The 20,318-nt window shown below is 35.5% G+C and overlaps 1 protein-coding gene across 11 annotated transcripts in view; it reads left to right on the top strand.

The window, feature by feature from the left end:
- The window catches only part of CNOT4 (CCR4-NOT transcription complex subunit 4), a 139,630-nt gene that overhangs the window by 46,667 nt on the left and 72,645 nt on the right, over positions 1–20,318 (top strand). For all 11 annotated transcript variants that reach the window (XM_023639748.2, XM_023639746.2, XM_023639747.2 and 8 more), the window contains one exon: positions 12,807–13,072. In XM_023639748.2, the coding sequence (XP_023495516.1) occupies positions 12,899–13,072 (174 nt within the window). In that variant the 5' untranslated portion in view covers positions 12,807–12,898. The remainder of the gene's footprint in view (positions 1–12,806; positions 13,073–20,318) is intronic.

Raw genomic sequence — 20,318 nt, 5'->3', positions numbered from 1 at the left:
TCATATATGAACTTGATTCCTGTATTTGTTTAGTATTAATGTTTAAAAATCCACATTTTTCCACGTAAAAATCATTCTTTAACCAGATATCTTTTATCTTCCCTCCTTTATGAATCCTGTCTTTCTCACCCAGCCAAAAAATTGAAAAGATGGACTTCTTTATTTTTCAGCACTTGCCGTGAAGTGGAAAGATCGAAGTGGTGGCAAGATGAAAGAATTTAGAGATAGGTGAATTGGAACTCATCTCTTGGTAGAATAGGGCATTTGATTGGCAACATGCAACCTAGGATCAGAATTTAGGAGATGGTAGAATCTAAATGGTGATAGATTTGGGTAAAGAAGAGGTCACACTTAACCATGCTGGTAAACATGAACTTTTTTTTGTTCAAAAATACTGAGAGAGTGAGACTGGCCCTTGCACTTCAGTTTAGTATTTCCCCTTGGATTAATTTTTTTTCTATCTTATCTGTTACTACTGGTATACTGTAAATTGATGTGTAGAAGCATCTCTAAAAGGACTAATTTATAAGTCCAGAGTGACAGGGAGGATTTTAAGCTTTTGAAACCTGGATGCATTTGTTTCAAATAGGTCTCTGGGTCAATCCTTAAAAACAGGCATGCTCTTCTACCAGGTGCTTTACCCCCAAATAGATCTATTTTTTTTTGTGAATTGAAAATACATTGATGTAGGCAACTCCTTCTATTGACAGCCTGCACAAGTATAGTAGAGAACTATTAGCACAGTAATCTGTCTCTACTTTGATTTTGTGCAGATTTGATTTTATCTTATTAATAACACTTTTGTCAGGTTTAGCCTTTAAGTTTTTAAACTCCTGGCCTTCTGAGAGAGCATTAAGCTAATAGCAAACATGTTGATGCTGGTTCTCTAATTATACATTCATAAGATTTTTCATCTCCTTTTTTTTTTTTTTTTTTTATTTTTCCGTTTTCTCCCCAAAACCCCCTGGTACATAGGTATGTATTTTTTAGCTGTGGGTCCTTACAGTTGTGGCATGTGGGACGCTGCCTCAGCATGGCCTGATGAGCGGTGCCATGTCCGCACTCAGGATTTGAACTGGTGAAACCCTGGGCCGCTGAGGCGGAGCGTGCAAAACTTAACCACTCGGCCACAGGGCTGGCCCCTCATCTCATCATTTTGTTGTCTCTTTTTGTCAATTGTACTTAATTTTTAACTAATTTGAAATAGTTTTTCCCCACTTTAAATGTAAATGTTCATCTTCTAAGAATTGGAAAATAAAAGGAATGACTCATAGCCTCCCTCCTAAGTGACAGTCGGCTGTTTTGTTTTGTTTCCTTTGAATCACTCTTCCATCTATGTATCTGCTGCCCCCCGTCCCCAGTTATGGGAACCTGTAATTTGCTATACATTTGCCTATGGCACAGTGTTGAACACAATACACAATAGACACAATCTTTGCACTGAAAGGATTCAAAGTTTAATATCCTTAAAAAAGTTATTTTTAAGAATTAATTTTCTATTGTAAGAATAGCATAAGAAATGCATAAATACAGTCTCTACAAAAATCATAGCCAAGTCTCAAGTTTCCAATCCATCCCATTTTCTTTATTGTTTCTGTAGATGTAACCACTATTACCAGCTTGTATGTAATTTTTTCTGATTTTGCATGTAATTATATTTGTATATATAGAAAACATGATTTTTTGAATGCAAAAATTGTTATACAATGTCTGCAGGTAGCTTTTTTCATTCAGTATGTTTGTATGTACAGATCTACCTTCTAAACTGCCATATAGTATTTCATTTGATTGATATAGCATAATTTTGTCCTTTCCTTTTGATGGACGTTTGCGTTTCCAGTATTTTGCTATTACAAACAGTGCTGAAACTGTACATGCCTTCTCAGTTGAATGTGCAACTCTTTCTCTAAGGAAGCTAATAGGGAAGTGGAGTTAGTAGATCATAGAGATCTACTGTGGTTACCCTTGAAATTTTACAATTCATAGTGCTCTTAAAGTTTGACCTTATAGCAGTTTATTGTATAACAGTCCTCTCTCAACATGTTAGTATTGTTTAATATTTTATTTTATCCTTGTTAAATACAGCAAATTACAGTATTTATATAGAAATGTGTGATTCAGTTTACTTACATTTTTACCATATTCTTTCCTCACCATCTCTTCTTTAATCTCTGACACTCCTGAGATCATTTGCCTTCTTCCTGAAGAACATCTTCACAAGATACTTTAGTGGAGGTCTCTTATTGGTAAACTATCTCTACTTTTGTTTATTTGTTTTAATTTTTTTTTTAAAGATTTTGCTTTTCCTTTTTCTCCCCAAAGCGCCCCTGGTACATAGTTGTGTATTTTTTCTTTTTTAGTTGTGGGTCCTTGTAGTTGTGGCATGCGGGATGCTGCCTCAGCGTGGCTTGATGAGTGGTGCCATGTCCGCGCCCAGGATCTGACCCAGCAAAACCCTGGGCCGCCAAAGTGGAGCACACGAGTTTAACCACTTGGCCACGGGGCTGGCCTGTTTTAATCTTTAATTTAGCTTCATTCTTTCATCAATTATTTTTAGCTTTTTATTGTAGAAATTTTTAAGCATACATGAAAGTAGACTACATAGTGTAATGAAATCGAATTACTTCCCATCTCTCAGTTTCCATAGTTCTGGACATTTTGCTATTCTAATTTCATCTCTTCCCCACTCTGTGCCTTCTTTCTTGCTGAAATATCACATCATGAAGTCTGTAAATACTTCAGAATGTATCTCCTTTAGAAGAGCTTTTTAAAAAAATAACCACAATACTCCTATCATACTTAATAATAATTCCTTAAAGCCATCTAATATCCAGTCCGTGTGAAAATCTCGATTATCTCAGAAAATGTCCTTTTAGGATTTTACTCTCATACTCAAGGGTTATTGTTTTCTAGGAGCACAATTATAGGTTGACAGTAACTTTTTCTCAGTGTCTTGAATATATATCTTTCCCTTCTGGCTTCAGTTGTTGCTGTTGTGAAGTCTGTTGTAATTCTAATTATCATTCCATTGGGTGATGGATCCTTTTTATTGTCTGCATTTATGAGTCTTGTTGCCTTTAGTGTTTTGCAGTTTTACTATCTTGTGTCTGAGCATGGGTTTGTTGATGCCACCACTTGGGTATGTTGTGCTTTCTGGGTCTGGGATTATTTTTAATCATTCTGGGAAATTTGCAGCTATTGCTTTTTATTTTGAGACTTTGAAAAAAGTCAGAAATATATATTCAGAAACATAAAACATAGGTACATGTAAAACATACACAGTTTAATTGTAAAGCAAATTCTTTGTAATCACTTCCCAGGTCAAAAATAGAATATTTCAAGTACCTAAGCATAGCCCCTCTTCACCTGCAATACACGTCTTCCTGTTCATAACCCTCTCTCTTTCTCCCAGGGGCCATCACTATCCTGACTTTTATCACCTATGTATATCCCTAAAATAAAATTTTCTTTCTTTTTTTTTTTGAGGAAGATAAGCCCTGAGCTAATATCTGCAGCCAATCCTCCTCTTTTTGCCAAGGAAGACTGGCACTGAGCTAACATCCATGCCCATCTTCCTCTACTTTATACGTGGGACGCCTACCACAGCATGGCTTGCCAAGTGGTGCCATGTCCATACCCGGGATCCTAACTGGTGAACCCCAGGCCGCTGAAGCGGAACGTGCGCACTTAACCGCTGCGCCACTGGGCCGGCCCCTAAAGTTTTCTTTTATCTGTTGAAATTTATTTGACCACAATTATGCTCTTCTTCTAGCTTCCTTTGCTCAACATTGTGTTTGTGAAATTCATATATGTTGTTGTGTAGGTATAGTTTATTTCTTCAAATATTTTTTTTCTCCTTTCCTCTCCTTGTAGTATTCCCGTTATGTGTATACTGATGCACTTAATGGTGTTTTACATTTCTGTGAAGCTGTATTCATTTTTCTTTATTCTTTCTGTTCTTTGGATTGCATAGTCTCTATCGATCTCTCTTCTATTTTTCCAGTTCATTCTTCTGCCAGTTGAAATGTAGTGCTGAGATCCTCTAGTGACTTTCTTTTACTTTAGTCATTGTGCTTTTCAACTCTAGAATTTCCATTTGGTTCTTTTCGTTTTTAAATATTTATCTCTTTATTGAGATTGTATATTTGATATGACATTGTCATCATACATTCCTTTACTTTAATTATGATTTCCTTTAGTTCTTTGAACATATTTAAAATGACTCCTTTGAAGCTTTTGTTAAATCCATTATTGGATGGTTCTCACAAGCAGTTTCTGTTGCCTGCTTTTTTCTTGGTGTATGGTTCTATTTTCCTGTTTCTTTGTGCTGCTTGTAATTTGTGGTTAGAAACTGGACATTTTATGTAATATTGTAGTAACTCTGGGTACTAGTCTCCTCCTACCCCTCCCTGGGCTTGTTATTGTTACTTTCTCATTTGTTTAGTGACTGGGTGGATTATTTTAGTGAAGTCTATTTCTCTCTTGCAGTGTTAAGCATCTGGTGATGTTCCTGGGGGATGCAGACTTGGATATGCTTGCATGCATCCTGAGATGACAGTGTTTTTGGCAGGGTTCTCTTCTAGTCTGTTTTATTGACTACACTCAGATGTTAAGCTCCACTAGTTGTTTTCTACAATGGCTTCTCAGCTTGATCCAAAATAATTTGAGCTCACTTGAAGGGATAGTTCCCGAGGTCAGAGCTTGAAATTTGTTCTGACCCCAGGAGGGCTCATCCCAGCTGTTTTAGTCTCTGATTCCCCCTGTTCTTTCCTGCAGACTAACTGGTTTACCGCTTGCTTAGCCTGTATCTGAATCTCCTGCCTGTTGTCTTTCACCACAGCCTCCACAGTTTTGAGGTTGCCCTTAGGCTTGAACTTCATACTTTTTTACAAGTGAAATCAGTTCCTGCGAAAGAGATTCAGAACTATTTGTTTTAAGGCTTGCTTCACCCTCCTGGCACAATCTGTGGCTTGGCTCTGAAGTTGGGTAGTGGGGACAGTGGTGCATTTTTCTCTCTGTTTGACAACCCCAATTTAGTAACTGAGCACTTCTTGGATGGGTGTACAGTAGCCTCAGGTGGTCTTGTCTTGCCTTCCCTGGTGTGGGACCTCTACTTTATGAAGTAGCTAGGTGGAGGGCAATCTGGGTCCTGGTATTATTCAACATGCAGCAGCAATGTAGGACCTCTTTCCCATGAGTGACAGTTGGGTGGAAGAGGAGAGCCCCCACCTGTCTGCTGTACTTAGCTAGAATTTAGCTTCAGCATCAGGTGGCTTTGGGCAGGATGAGAAATGCTGATGTCTTGTCTTTGCTGGGAAGATAGTTCTCTGCCTGGTAGTTGTGTTGAGAGGGCGCCCTGTCTTCTTGGCTATACCAATCTGGAGTGAGTTTCAGTCTCACTGAGCTGAGAAGGGGGAGGGAAGGAGAGGTGGAGCCGGCTTTGGTTGGAATACTACATAGTCTTGCTGTTTTTTCTGAGTTTTAGTACATTTTCTTGAATAAATGATTCTTCATTTGCCTTATGCCTTTAGGATCATTTCCAGATACTTTAAATGGTTGGTTTTAAATAATTTTCACTGGTTTCCTTGGAGAGTGGGTTTGTGGAGCTCCTTACGCTCTCATGCTGGAAGTGGAACCCAAGAGATTTTTTTAAAATATAGATCAAATCCATGCCATTCCTTTGTTTAAAGCTCTCTGCTCCTCTTCGCTTATTTCACAAAGAAGGCCAAAGTTGTTCTAGTGGCCTAAGATGAATCCTTAGAAGATCCTGGACCCCCATGACGTTATCTCAAACTGTTCTTCTCAACTACTCCTGCCACTCTGAATTTGCTGTTCTTCGAACACTTCAGGCATGTTCCCTCGTTGGGACCTTTTTACTGACTTTTCCATGCCTGGTCTGTTCTTTTCTCATATATTTGCAGGGCTTGCTCAGGGACCTCCTTTAAATGTTACCTTTTCTGCGAAGCCTCCTCCAACTAGTCCATTTAAATTGCAGCTGCATCTCTGGTACCTTCTACTATTCCCCAAAGTATTATCACCTTATATCATATTATTTAATTTACTGATTTATTATGTTTATTGTTTAGATCTTCCAATTAAAAGTTAGGCAACAAGGGCAGAGATTTTTGCCTGTACAGTCACTAATGTATCCCAAAGACCTAGAATAGAATTTGAAATACACTAAGAGCTTAATAACTGTTGGATCACTGAATGAATGAAGATAAAAAAGAACTGTTAGGATGGCAAAAACCTTCACTGGCAAGCTGTCTAACTTTTCTAATGAAATTAGAATCTTTTTACATAGAGGGAGTAATAAGTGTTATGGGTGTAGTGGATACAATTAGGACAACCAGTTAGCTTTCTTGATAGCAGAGCCTAAATGTACTTTTGCCTTTTCTTAACCCTCTTCCTGGTTAAAAGACTAATTGTTATTAAGTTCTGCCTACTATGCTTTAAGTAGTAGATGTCTTTACCAAGTTAGTTTAAATTAGATATTTTTACTTGAACCATTTTAAATGTGTAGGAAACTTTTTTGTTTAAAGGAAACTTGTAGCAAATCTTTTTTCTTTAAAATTGATTTTTTACATAAGTGATCATCTTCAATTTCTCTTATTCATTTGAATTTTCATAGTGTTAGGTTTCTTAAAATATATTTGTATGCAAAGGTTGCATTTCTTCATGGCTTTGATTTGAACGATTTGTCATTTTTGCCGTCTGATTTGTGCAGCTGATAAATTGGTGGGTTTTAGTGAGCCACTCTCCCCAAATCAGTGATCATATTGCTCTAACTGTGCAAATGAATACATGCAAATTGGCAAATTACTATTTTTTAAAATATTGAGTGTTGCATCATAAGAAAATACCTTTGCCTTTTCAATGAGATGTCCAGAGAAGTCTGTTACTGTGTCTAATGTGTATTTGCTACATGTAGACTTGTAAGGATGGCACAGTTTTGTTCAATGACTCCTACAGTAGGTACTTAGACATTTGTCGATGAATGAATTGGTACTTTTGTTTCTTTTACCCCTTTCTTTCCTCCATTCCTCTTTCTTGCTTTCCTTCAATTTGGCAAATATTTATTAAGTGTCTGCTGTATGCCAAGAACTATTCTTGTATTTTTGGATATGCTGATAAGTGAGACAGTCTCCGTTCTCAGTACTTTGTATTGGAAAAACATTCTTTTCATCTTCTTCCACTCTTATCTACCCCTTCTCCTGCAAAAATTACTTAGGGGACATGTTACATTATGTGAGATGACTTGGATGCTGATTTTGATTTACATCTTAAAGTACAAATAATTTACTAAATAAAGAACAAATTGGTGGAGAGTTAGAAAGCAATCCCACATAATTGATTTTTTTAAATAACTGCAGCTTAACCTTTTATGAGAGAGACTTTAAATTCTTAGGTAGATATTTTTCTAAAACATAAATAAGCTTTCCTGCCTTCCTAAAGGTAGTAAAGACGGTTTTGAGTTCCATAGTATATGTATATTCATGGTGTATGTATACTGGTACTTTGGTACTTAATTTAAAAAGGGGAAGAGGTATTGGTGCTGGTATTTTGGCAGTTGACTTACCTTCCTTTTTCATTTAGCAAACTCTCCATAGCTATCGTTCAGTCTGTTTTTTGCCTTTGAGTGGTCTATATAAGTAACACGCTTTGTAAAGTATGTGCCTAATACAGAAACAACGGGCAGCTTGGACTGTCGTTTCCTATTTTTGAAGAGAGTTGTCAGTCACAATTGACATATAACAAATAATTCATTCCTTCTTTTATTTATTATTCATTTATCAAATGTATGAGTGCTTACTGTTTACCAGCGGCCATGTTATAGCTGCTTGATATTCTATTGTAAATGTGATGCACCAGGTAACTTCTCTGCTCTCCTGAAGCTTCTGTCTAGTGAGAATAGACTGATTGTTAAAGAAACAAGAATTTCATAGGTATAAAACATTGATAAGTAAAATATAAGCTGTGTGGTGTTGTACTTGTATTACAGATTTTTTTAAATGTTAGGTTATATATTGAATGTATAGTTTTTATAGAAACTTAAGATGCTATTCTAGATACCATTCAAAGTGTGTGTATATATTTCATATCTATAAATAGCTTTCCGTTATGTGTAATTACAATGCATGTATAATTTTGGGTGTATGGTGTATTCAGGAGTGTGATTTCTATGTAACTATTCAAAGGAGTTGCATCATACATGCATTTAATTTATCACAAATTCAGCTACTAGATTGGCAGAAAATTAAAGGATTAATTAATTTAAGGCACATACTTCACAAAGCGTATAAGGCAACCAAACACTTAATTTTTCAAAAGTGCTGTTTATTATATACTATATTTAAGTGTATATATTTTCCTTTTTTTGATTTTTATTATGCTAAAATATGTGTAATATAAAAATTTGCTTTTTTAAGTGTACAATTCAGTGGCATTAAGTGCATTCACAATGTCGTACCATCATGACACTTTCTGCTTCTAAAACCTTTTTATCATCTCAGACAGAAACTCTGTATCTATTAAACAATAACTCCCCATTCTTCCTCCCCCCAGCCCCTGGTAACCTCTATTCAGCTTTCTGTGTCAATGAATTTGCCTATTCTAGATACCTAGTATCAGTGGAACCATGATATTTGTCTTTTTGTGACTGGCTTATTTCACTTAGGCTAAAGTTTTCAACGTTCATCCACATGGTAGCATGTATCATAATTTTATTCTTTTTATGGCTGAATAATACTCTGTTGTTATATATATACTACGTTTTGTTTATCCATTCATCTGTTGACGGACACTTGGGTTGTTTCCACCTTTGGCTATTGCAAACAGTGCTGCAATGAACACTGGTGTACAAGTATCTCTTTGAGTCCCTGCTTTCAGTTCTTTTGGTATATACCCAGAAGTGGAAATCCTGGATCGTATGCTAATTCTGTGTTTAACTTTTTGAGGAACCACCAAACTGTTTTCCACAGTGGCTGCAGTACTTTTACATTTTATAGAGTATTTTTATACAAATCATTTGAACAGAGTCTTAAGCACAAAATCATGTATAGCACTTAATGATAAGAAATTTTCGAGCATGATTTTGAGGATATGATTTTTATTTTGTGCATCTACTACATGGTATGTGAGATTTTTGGTGATTTAGGAGCATTATTATGTATGTCAGAATTTATACTGTGTTGTGGTATTAGTTGCAGGTCATATAGAGAACAAGAACTCAAGTAATGAGGTAGAGATTTCCTGTAGAATTTTAAGTTTTTGAAAAAGTAACGTCATTTTTACTTTGTGGACATTTGTATGCTTTACCCAAGGATAGGCAGCTGTGACTTCAGTAATCATGACTTCTGTCTTACCACATTGGAAAGGACATGGGTTTTGAAGTTGGCAATCTTCTGAATTGTGTCTTTAACACTTAAATGCTGGTTCGCAATTTAGCCTTAGTTTCATCTTTTATAAGGGGGGTAATATGTTCTTACCAAGTCACTGTGAGGATTAGATAGTGTATGGGAAAATGAACATTGTTTTTGGGGAAAATTATTTATTGAATCAAAAACTGATCACTTCTGTCCTAAGAACCCTTACTTTACTTCTCTTTTTATGTTTTTAAAACATCTTTTATTTCTGTCTTATACCGTTATACACCTTTTGTTTCAACTCATTCTGTTTTATTTTTATTTCAGTATTAGTTGACTGGCTTATGAAATAAAATTAGTCATCCCTAAATGGAAATTTTGGGGTAGGGCATTTGGAGGGGAGAGGGTTTACTTAAAAACTTAGTTCAGTGGGGTTACATAAAGGCAATTTCTTTATACTTGAAATTCCATTAAATTTTGTCTCTTCACATTTTTCAGATGAGTAAATTGAGTCCTGCAACTTTTGAGTGTCTTATCCAAGATTGTATAGCCACTTAGTGGAAGAGATGAGGCAGAAGTTGACTTTTACCTTGTATTCCATCTACTGTTCTGCCACATCAAACTTCACTCCTGCATTTACCAGTTTTGTGACTACGTTTGGCAGCTGGCTTGCGTGGCGTCTCTCCATGGTGCTAACAAAATGTACTTGCTTTTATATTAACCATCTTAAGGAACTTCTTGCTGTTTTGTCCCTTTTCTTCCCTCTAAACTGGATGATGACTCTTGCATACTTTTTTAAAATTAAAAGAAAGAAGCAAGCAAAACCTCAATATGTCATCTTTTTTAACAGTAATTTACTTTCCAGAATGCTTTTCAATTCATAAACCCCAGTGTCTTGTTTCCTCCCAGCATCCCATGAAATTTCACTAAAACTATAATCTTTAGTTATGGAAAAATGTCTTATAATTAAAAGTACATTTGAAGTGTAGACAGCACCCCTTGATTATTTTAGTTTAGTTTCCTGTTGGTGGAACCTATGTTTGAATCTGTTTTCTACAAGTACAGGTTTTGAATATGTAAGTTGGAAGAGCCTTTAGAAATCAACTCTAAACCCCTCATTTTATATATGAGGAAACTGATAGTGATAAAACTGGGTCTGCAAACTAGGATTTCTGAATTGTTTATAAATACATATACCATTTCTTTCTTTCTCTCTCTCTCCTTTTTCCTTTTTGCTGAGGAAGATTAGCCCTGAGCTAACATCTGTTGCTAGTCTTCCTCTCTTTTTGCTTGAGGAAGATTGTCCCTGAGCTAACATCCACTCCAGTCTTTCTCTATTTTGTATGTGGGTCACCACCACAGTATGGCTGACAAGTGGTGTAGGTCTGTGCCCAGGATCCTAACCCGTGAACCCCTGCTGTTGAAGTGGAGCACACTGAACTTAACCGCTATGCCATGAGGCCAGTCTCCTTTCTCTGTCTGTTTTAAACTTTTGTTTTGAAATAATTATAGATTAATAAGAAGATATTTTACTTTTCTAATTAACAAGGCCAGATTTAATTTAATTTTCCCAAAGGAGAAGAAAATTTCCCTCTTTTTTTTAGGTCTGGTCATTTGAATTGCAAAAATATTATGTTTTTTGTGACAATTCAGATAATACAGTGTTTTTTGCTTTTGTTTTTTTGTGAAGAAGATTGTCCCTGAGCTAACATCCATGTCAGTCTTCCTCTATTTTGTATGTGGGATGCTGCCACAGCATGACTTAATAAGCCGTGTGTAGGTCTGTGCCTCGGATCTGAACCCCTGAAACCTGGGCCACTGAAGCAGAGCGTGCAAACTTAATCACCATGCCACTGGGCCAGCCCCTACATAATGCACACTTTTTGAGAATAAAATTAGTGCTCTCCTACTTACCTTCATTTTGTCTTTGGTGATATGATGACATTTTGGTGTATAACCTTTTATGTGTTTTATTTTCTTAGAGAAGCAAATCAAATATATACACATACAGGGTTTATATATTTACATGGAAGTAATTATATGTTAATGTTAGTCTCCAGCTTGCTGTTAAAGAATTAAAAAAACTAACTATATAGTAGACGTCTTCTGATTGAACATACCATCTACCTTATGGCTATACCATTATTTACTCAATGATTTCCCAGCTGATGGACTGTTATGTTGTTTGCAGTTTTGCAATGAAAAATGCTGCAAAACATATAGCAAAGTACTTGGTGCACATGTGTGAGTATTTGTGAAGGATAGATTCTTAGGTGGCATAAAGGAATAGCACAGATTCTGGGCCTCAGACTTTCTGGAATGAATCCAGACTGCAGCACTTAATAACTCTGCAATTTAAGGCAAGGTACTCTTTGTGCTCCCATTTCCTCTTTGTGAAGAGGAACTTAGATCAGTGATAATCTCTACTTTATGGAGAGACTAACTTCCTTGACAGACTAATGGGGAAAAATGCTGTCTGACTGTTTACTAACTAAAGGAGTCGATCATCTTTTCTTATGTTGTAATCATTTGTAATTCTTCTGTGAACTACTCATATTCTGTTCTCATTTTTTCTTTTGACTTTTTAAAATTGCTTTGTAAGATTTCTTTATATATTCTGGAGACCAATTCTTCATTATATGTAGTGATATATCCTTTACTCTGTTACCTACCTTTAATTTTGTTTAGAATTTCTTCTTTCCATGTTGCCAAGTCGATCTTATCTTTCTTTCATGGCTTCTGAATTTCTCTTTTTACAAGATTTTAAAAAATTCTATTTTTTTCTTCTAACACTTTAATAGTTTATTTCAATGTATAGCTCTTCAGACAGATCATTTGGGGTTTATTTTGATTGCAGTATGAGATAGATATATACTGTTCTTAAAGTGGATAGAACAGTATCCTATTACCGTTTATAAATTGGTTCATCCTTGCCATATTGATTTGTAATGTTACCTTTACCAAATGTTAAAATCTCACAAATTCATGGTTCTGTTTCTGGATTCTTTATTTAGTTTCTTTAATCTTTAGCCTGTTTTTATACCAGTATCAAATTATTTAAATTACTGATTTAAACAATTACAATTATTTAAATTACAATATTAAATTATTTAAATTACTTCAGCTTTAAGGCTGAAGATGCTTCTCTGTTTATTATTTACTCCCCTAAAATGTGCTATGATGTAGTGTTTAGTTACTACTAAATGTTTTATCTAGAAAAAAGGAAGTTCTTTGAACTTTCTATTGAATCTAAAAAATTAATAATGCCAGGCTTTTTATATTGACATGCAAAAATGTTCAGAATTCCATTCTGAAATCTTTTCTGAGGTGATAGCAAAAATTGGTCTGATTAATATTTTTTAAATTTTTTGATGATTCGTAATTGTTTTAAATGCCATTATTTCCATTAGTAAACAGTATATTTTGTTTCTTCTCATGCAGGTCTTTGAAGTTCTACATTTTAGTGTTCAGTGCTGAACTTCCTTCTCCCTTAAATTATTATAAACTTTTGCTGCTGTTCAATAAACGTAAAGATGTCTCGCAGTCCTGATGCGAAGGAAGACCCTGTGGAATGTCCTCTTTGCATGGAGCCGTTGGAGATAGATGATATCAACTTTTTCCCTTGCACCTGTGGCTACCAGATTTGCCGATTTTGTTGGCATCGAATTCGCACTGATGAAAATGGGCTTTGTCCTGCATGTAGAAAGGTAAATACTTCAAAATAACCTTGTGTATAGTTTTTTCCCCCCATGCATATGAGTAAGTAGATTTAAAAGAATCTACAAACTTCAAGTGACATTATATATAGCATTATATTTTTAAAATATAATGAAGTCAAAGAACACTGCCCTGGGAGTTGGATTCAAATCTTCACTTTGTTGTTAACTCAGTTTATGATCTTGATAAAGTCACGTAGCCTCTCTCTGCTTGGCCTTTAGTTTTCTTATTTGAGGACATTAACAAGATCAGTGGTGCTGGCCATTTATTTTTTTAATTTTATTTATTTACTTATTTTTCCTTTTTCTCCCCAAAGCCCCCCAGTACATAGTTGTGTATTTTCAGTTGTGGGTCCTTCTGGTTGTGGCATGTGGGATGCCACCTCAGCGTGGCTTGATGAGCGGTGCCATGTCCATGCCCAGGATCCGATCTGGTGAAACCCTGGGCCGCTGAAGCGGAGCCTGTGAACTTAACCACTTGGCTATGGGGCTGGCCCCAGTACTGGCCATTTAAAAGGATTAGGAGTAGAGAGGCAATGGATTTAGATAAGATGGTGTGAAGTTGGAAAAAAACATTCAATATTACATCTGGGGGAAATGCACTTTAATTTTCTGGTACAAAATAGGAGAGAAGTTTTGATGTTTACTAAAAGAGGTTGTGGGTTAAAATGACAGAGAAATCCTGATTCGTAAGGTAATAGTTAGTCATTTGTTGAGTCCTTTCTATGATTCTGAGACGATAATGCTAATGCTATCCCCATTGTGCACTTAAGGAAACTGGGCTTTTTAACTAACTTATCCAGGGGCATCAACAAGTGGGTAGTAGGTATGGGATTCAAATATAAGTCTTTTGAGTCACTTCTAAGTCTAAAAAAATCTATGATTTTTAATATTTTCTGTGTGTTGTTTCAATAAGCAGGCACAACAGTTTCAGTGTAGTGAGTAAAACATTAGGGTGAGTAGGATTGTTGCATTTCTACTTTGAAGGACTTATTTGTGACTTTTGCGCTTAATACAGATATCTATTTTTTGCCTTCTCTTTAATGTCTGTTTTTTGTGTGATTTAAACTTTTTTCTCTGTTTATTTTAAAGAGCTCTTATGTTTATTACTGCCAAATTTTGAGAAAACAGAAATGTGTTTTAGATACCTGGATTATTTAAAAAATTTTTCTCTCTCAATTTCCTTACCAGAGGAATTATATCTCAGAAGGCAATGCATTGTCCAGTTATTTTTTTTTTTAATGTAGTGGGCATGTAATATATATTACATGAATGAAAAAAGGTTAGATCTACTTAACTGTTAATTAATATAGTTTATATATATGTAGTATATATAAGCATATATAATAGATATTTATAGTATATATTTATATGTAATATATATCTTTTTATATAGTTACTATCTGTTAAGAATGTGATTGGAAAAGTAAATGAAAACCTTAACATTAGCTTTGTTCAAAATCTATAATAAATTCGTGTTAACAGATTTTAAACACATATTCAAAAAATTGATTCCCGATCATTCCATAAGAAGACAATTGTATTAAACTGTTTTATTGAAAGTGATGACTTTCAGGATAACCCAAGACTCTGAGGCTTTGAATTTGATTGACTTCATGAAGTTTATCTCTCTTTTCTCTTTTTTATTTTTCCTTTGGAGTATTATGAAGTAGACTGTTAATAAAAAGACCAATTGATAAATTGTCATTAGAGAAAAATCAGTTATTTGGGGAAATGGCAAAGAAATTCATTTCACATTTAAGGGGTTTCCTAGAATCACCTCAAATCCTTAGAAAGTGGAGATAAAATATAGAAGAGTTTTAAAGATAAAATAACTTTAGCAAAGCTGGCTATCAATAGAAGGGTGCCTTTCTTGGAGGACCAGAAAGTGTGGCAAATCTGAAAAACAGAAGGCCGTTAGGGTCAATTTCAAGAAGGAAACATTAACTTAAAACGTGGGAGAAGACTGCTGAAAAAAGGTAAGAAATAGTAGTGCTTCAAGATCCTAGGGAAAATATCAGTATGGTTGGTTGAGTATGGTATTGGAGCAGCATATGGGTCTAGCCCAACTTTTATGCCATATAGCAGAGACATATGCCCTCTAACTGAAACACTGATTATGAATTTGGGTCAGACTGTTAACGGTAGATGGAAACAACCTGGAGGAAGAGGACCTCCTATGCTGAGAGGATGAGCTATTGACATACCTTGTCCAGCAATTTGACCTCTCTACAATCACAAAAGAGCATCCTGCAGTAAAGAGAAATAACATTTGTAGATTGATTGACAGAGTTCTTACTTGTAAAGATGTACAACAACCAAGAATCAACACACATTTCAGGAAAACCATCGTTATGAAAGAGAAGCACAAAAATCACTAAATAGAAGAACCTAACATAAGTTTGCAAACAGAAAGAAACTTTTAAAAGTGTTATTGGTACCTCTCAAAGAGCTAAGAGAGAATGACATATTCATATAGAAGGAACATTTTTTTGAAAAAGAACAAATTAGAGATCTTGAAAATGAAGTCTTATAGATGGGCTGAAGAACAGAATGAATATAGTTCAAGAGCAAATTAATAAGTTGGAAGATTGTGCCGAGTATTTTTTTTGTGGGATATAGTGCAAAAAAATAAAAAGTCATGAAAGAAAAGTTAAGCAACATAAAAGGTAGATCTACTGGTTTTAATCTCTGCTAAAAGAAGTTACTGAAGCAGTGAATTAAGAATGGATGGGAAGAAATAATCAAAGAGCTAGTAGAATGCCTCATGATGAAAAGCAGTTGTCCTTAGATTAGAAGGGCCCTGGGAGTGTGAAGCAAGATGACTGGAAAATATCAACATCTATTTATATAATTGTGAAATTTTGAATATCTGGAATAAAGACAAGGTTATAAAAGGTCATGAGAGACAAACAGATAGACTACAAAGGAACAAGAATAAAACACCAGTATTTTTGTTTTACAACCATAGAATTGAGGATGACTGCAAGGTTTTGGACTGAGCTATTCAAAGTAAAGAATGGCCATTAACTGAAATGGGGAAGACTGTCCTAGGAAGGGGGTTTTTGAGAAGATTAGGAACTCAGTTTTAGACATGTTAAGTTTGAGATTCCTGTTGGAGATCTAAATGGAGATATTGAATGGACAGATGAATATTCAAGCTTGGTTCTGGGATGGAGATATAAATTTGGAAGTTAGCATATAGAATCTTATTTATAAAATTATGACACTGGATGGAATCATGATAGAGAGAGAGTCAATAGAAAAGATGAGAGATTGTCCAAGGATGAGTATCAAGACTCTCTAATATTTACAGAAAAAAAAAATACAGATTAAAGAAGTATGAGACAACCTCCTTTTGGGTTTCCAAGTTTTAATCTTTAGCTGCAGCTGTTTTTGTTAATTATAATTAGTCAGACCAGGAGTAATTCTTTTAGTTTCTTGTTGACTTAATATAACCATAACCTCTCCTTGATCTCTTGATTTCTAGACCTTGTTTGTACCTTTCTTATGGCTGAAGTGGATCATGGAAGGCAGACAGTGCAGGCCACACGGTTTTAGACTGTTGAGATGTGGCTTAGCCCTGCCAGAGAGTATGTTGGGCACACCAAGCACACAGAGTTATGAAGCTGCCTCTCTCCGTTAGGGGCCAGCAAGTCTTTCCGTCTCTGGAGACCAACCTCAGTGGTTGTGTTAATGCAGAGGAAAACCACAAGCTAAAGCCCTAGAGAGGACCATGAAGCAACCATTTACTCATAGTCCACCCCTGCAGGGAGAGGGCACCTAGAGGCCACTCTGTGAAGTGGCAAATTGAGATGATGTACATAAAGTTGGAGATTCAGGTCGGGGGCTAGCTGAAGCAAGCTCCTGATTTTGGCCCACAAGATGAAGCTTGCCTGTTTGCAGAAAGGCTTTAATAGCTTTGAAAAGCAGAGACACAGGCAGTTTTTAAAAACCAAGAGAGTTCAGTGTTTCTCTTTGGTTCTAGTTGCTGAACCTTATGGGGTCAAAAGGACCTTAGTGCTTCCCTGAACATAGGCACAGGCTACCTGGTCATTCCTTAGACTGCCTTTGTGTGTCCTTTTAGTGTGGCATTTCTGAGAAAATTACTGGTGGAAACAGCAGATGTGGAAACACAGTTTGTGTACTGATGTAGCATCATACAGCATTGACTCACATGGAAACCAGAGACTGGCCAAGGAAGTGAAAACTTCAACAAAAGTATTACTATTTTCATATCAGAAATAATAGAATATATTGCATCCATGAAACAAGGATGGTATAAAAAAATTCAGTGAACAGTAAACACTGAAAATTGAAATATAGCAGAAATAACTCAAGGAAAGAGTTGGAAGATGAAATTGAGAAAATCTCTTAAGAAGTAGCACAAAAAGACAAATGGGAGACTATTTGTGTGAGAGAGAGAACTTTACTTGAGGATCAATCCAGGAGGTCAGATACCAAAACAGTGTTCTAGAAAGAGACCACAGTGATACTGCAGGAAAATTGTCTTCAAAAATATAATTGAAAAATATTCCCAGGACCAGAGGACATATTTCCAGATGAAAAAGGCCCATCAAGTGCAAGGAACAAACTTTTTTATTTTTAAATGGCGGAATACCGAAGTCAAAGAAGTTCTACAAGCTTCCAAAGAGCAAACAAAAAAGTAAGTCACACATAAAAGATCAGGAATCAGAATCATTTCAGACTTCTCAAAAGCAAGGCTTGAAGCTAGAAAACACTTCTGAAGGACGTTTGTTTTCTTCCTAAAACTTCTTATCCGCTCAACTGTTAATTAAATGTGAAGGTACACAAAAAGACATTTTCAGATCTGAAAGCCCTCAAAAATGTTTTACGTTCCATGCATTCTCTCTTGGGAATCTACTGGAGGATATGTTGCACTAAAATGAAGGAATGGTGAAGAGAGAAGGATACATGGGATAAAGGAAACAGGTGATCAACCACAGGAGAGGAGCAGTGGAATTCCTGGGATGATGGGGAAAGATGACAGCTGTGCCCCAGATAAAGAGGACAGCGAATCTGAAATGTGCCAAATCAGAAAACTCCAAGGAAATTTCTACAAAAAGATAGAATTGAAAGAATACTTGGTGTTTTTAAAGAGAAATGTCTTGTGAGGCCATTTCAACAGTTGGAGGAGATTTGATGGATGAGTTAGTAATAAACACAGAGATCTAATCAGACAAAACACAGTTACTAACTCTAGGGGAAAGAGAAAGTTATACAGAAAAGGAAAAGTAATCATATTATGCTATGGTGGCTCAGATATGGGTAGAGATTGAGATTGATTTTTTTCCCCATACGTATATCCTATTGTTACAACATCATTTGTAGAAAAGACTGTCCCTTCACTCTTGAATGGTTTTGTACTCTTTCTTGAAAATCAGTTGCCCATGAATGTGTAAGTCTATTTCTAGAGTCTGTATTCCATACACTGACAATTAGGTCTATCCTTAGGCTAATACCATACTGTCTTGATTACTCTAAGTCTTCAAATCTGGTATAATAAATCTTTCAACTTTGTTCTTCTTTTTAGAATTTATTTGGGTATCTAGCACCTTAGCATTTCCACGTAAGTTTTTTAATTAGTTTGTCATTTTGTACAAAAAGCCTACTGAAATTTTGTGTGAGATTGCATTGAATAAAACAGGTTGCTTTGAGGAAAAATGACATCTTAAAAATGTTCATTCATCTAGTTCATGAATAAGGTTTGTCTTTCTATTTTTCTAGTTTTTAAACATTTTTAAAACAATGTTCTGTAGTTTTAAGTTTACAGAATAGTACAGTGTGTCTTGTTATATTTATCTGTAATTATGTTTTTTGAGCTATGGTACATGATACAGGTTTTAAAAGTCCATTTTCTGATTGTTCATTGCTATTTTTTTTGAATTTTTTTTAAATAAACTACTTAGGATTTTCTGTATAGATGATTGTGTCTTCTGTAAATAAAGACAGTTTTACTTCTGTTTTCCCAACCCTTGTGCTTTTTAAATTTTTCTTGCCTTATTGCATTGGGTAAGCCCTCTAGTAGAATGTTGGATAAAAGTGGTAAAAATAGAATTCTTGTTTGTTCCCAATCTTAGTGAGAAGATGTTGAATATTTCACTATTATGTCACTGACTGCAAGGTTTTCATAGATGGTCTTTATCAGATTGAAGAAGTTTTCTTTTATTCCTTGTTTACCAAGAGTTTTTACCGTGAGTGGGTGTTGCATTTTGTCAGTGCCTTTCCTGCTTCTGTTGTGATGATTGTTGTGTGTTACCCTTCCAAGGATAAACCCCATTTGATTATGATATCCTTTTGATTTTCAATTTACTGATAGTTTCAGAATGATTTTTGTGCCTATATTGTAAGGGGTATATATCGCTGGCTTTCATTTATATTGTTTTTAGATTTGGTATCAAAGTAATGCTGTTTTCCTAAACTGAGTTAAAAAATGTTTCCTATCCTCTGTATTCTGAAAGAATTTTAATGTGATTTGTATTACTTCTGTTTTATTTCCTCTCCAAATTCGTTGTTGACATGGACTCCATCAGAGTGTCTTCATCAGAGAACTGCCTATGGAAACTAGATACCATAGGATTCCTCTATGTAGATTTCTGGAATTCTTTTTGGACTAGTTTCCTCTTTGTGGTATTTTCCCCATAAATTTTAGCTGCCTAAGCCTCTTCAAATTTTGGTCACCATCCTCTCCACTCAGTGTGACTGTTGGACCGAGTGCAAGTGTCCAGTCAGTGCCAGAAGAGCAGAAAGCTGGGACACTCATGATTTTCGTCTATCTTATTTATTTCTCTCAATGAACAGATCTGCTGTTCACTGCCTCTTGTTTGGTGTCTGAAAACAGTTATTTCATATATTTTGTCTAGTTTTCTAGTGGTTTATACTGTTAGGCCTAGTCTGTTACCATCTACTCTGTCATGGCTGGAGGTGGAAGTGTATAAATAACATTTGAACTTTATAATAATGTAATTGTGCATATTGACCCAACCAAAATTAGGGTAGAAGCTTAGAAAGTGTACTTGGGATGTATGGTTAGGCTGGCTGAAAGATAGCTGAATCTTCAACTTGTATAATGGGATAATATCTAAAACTGAAAGATTAAGAAGTAGCAATGCAAGCATGTTATTTAATGGTATGATAGTAAATGACAAACGAATCATCTGAAAGAGTCAACAGGATTATTTCTAGGGAGAGGAGAGTGGTGTGGAGGAGGAAAGAA

This window comes from Equus caballus, chromosome 4 (genome assembly GCF_041296265.1).
Source record: "Equus caballus isolate H_3958 breed thoroughbred chromosome 4, TB-T2T, whole genome shotgun sequence".
Classification (NCBI taxonomy): domain Eukaryota; kingdom Metazoa; phylum Chordata; class Mammalia; order Perissodactyla; family Equidae; genus Equus; species Equus caballus.
This window is presented reverse-complemented; position numbering and strand designations above follow the sequence as displayed.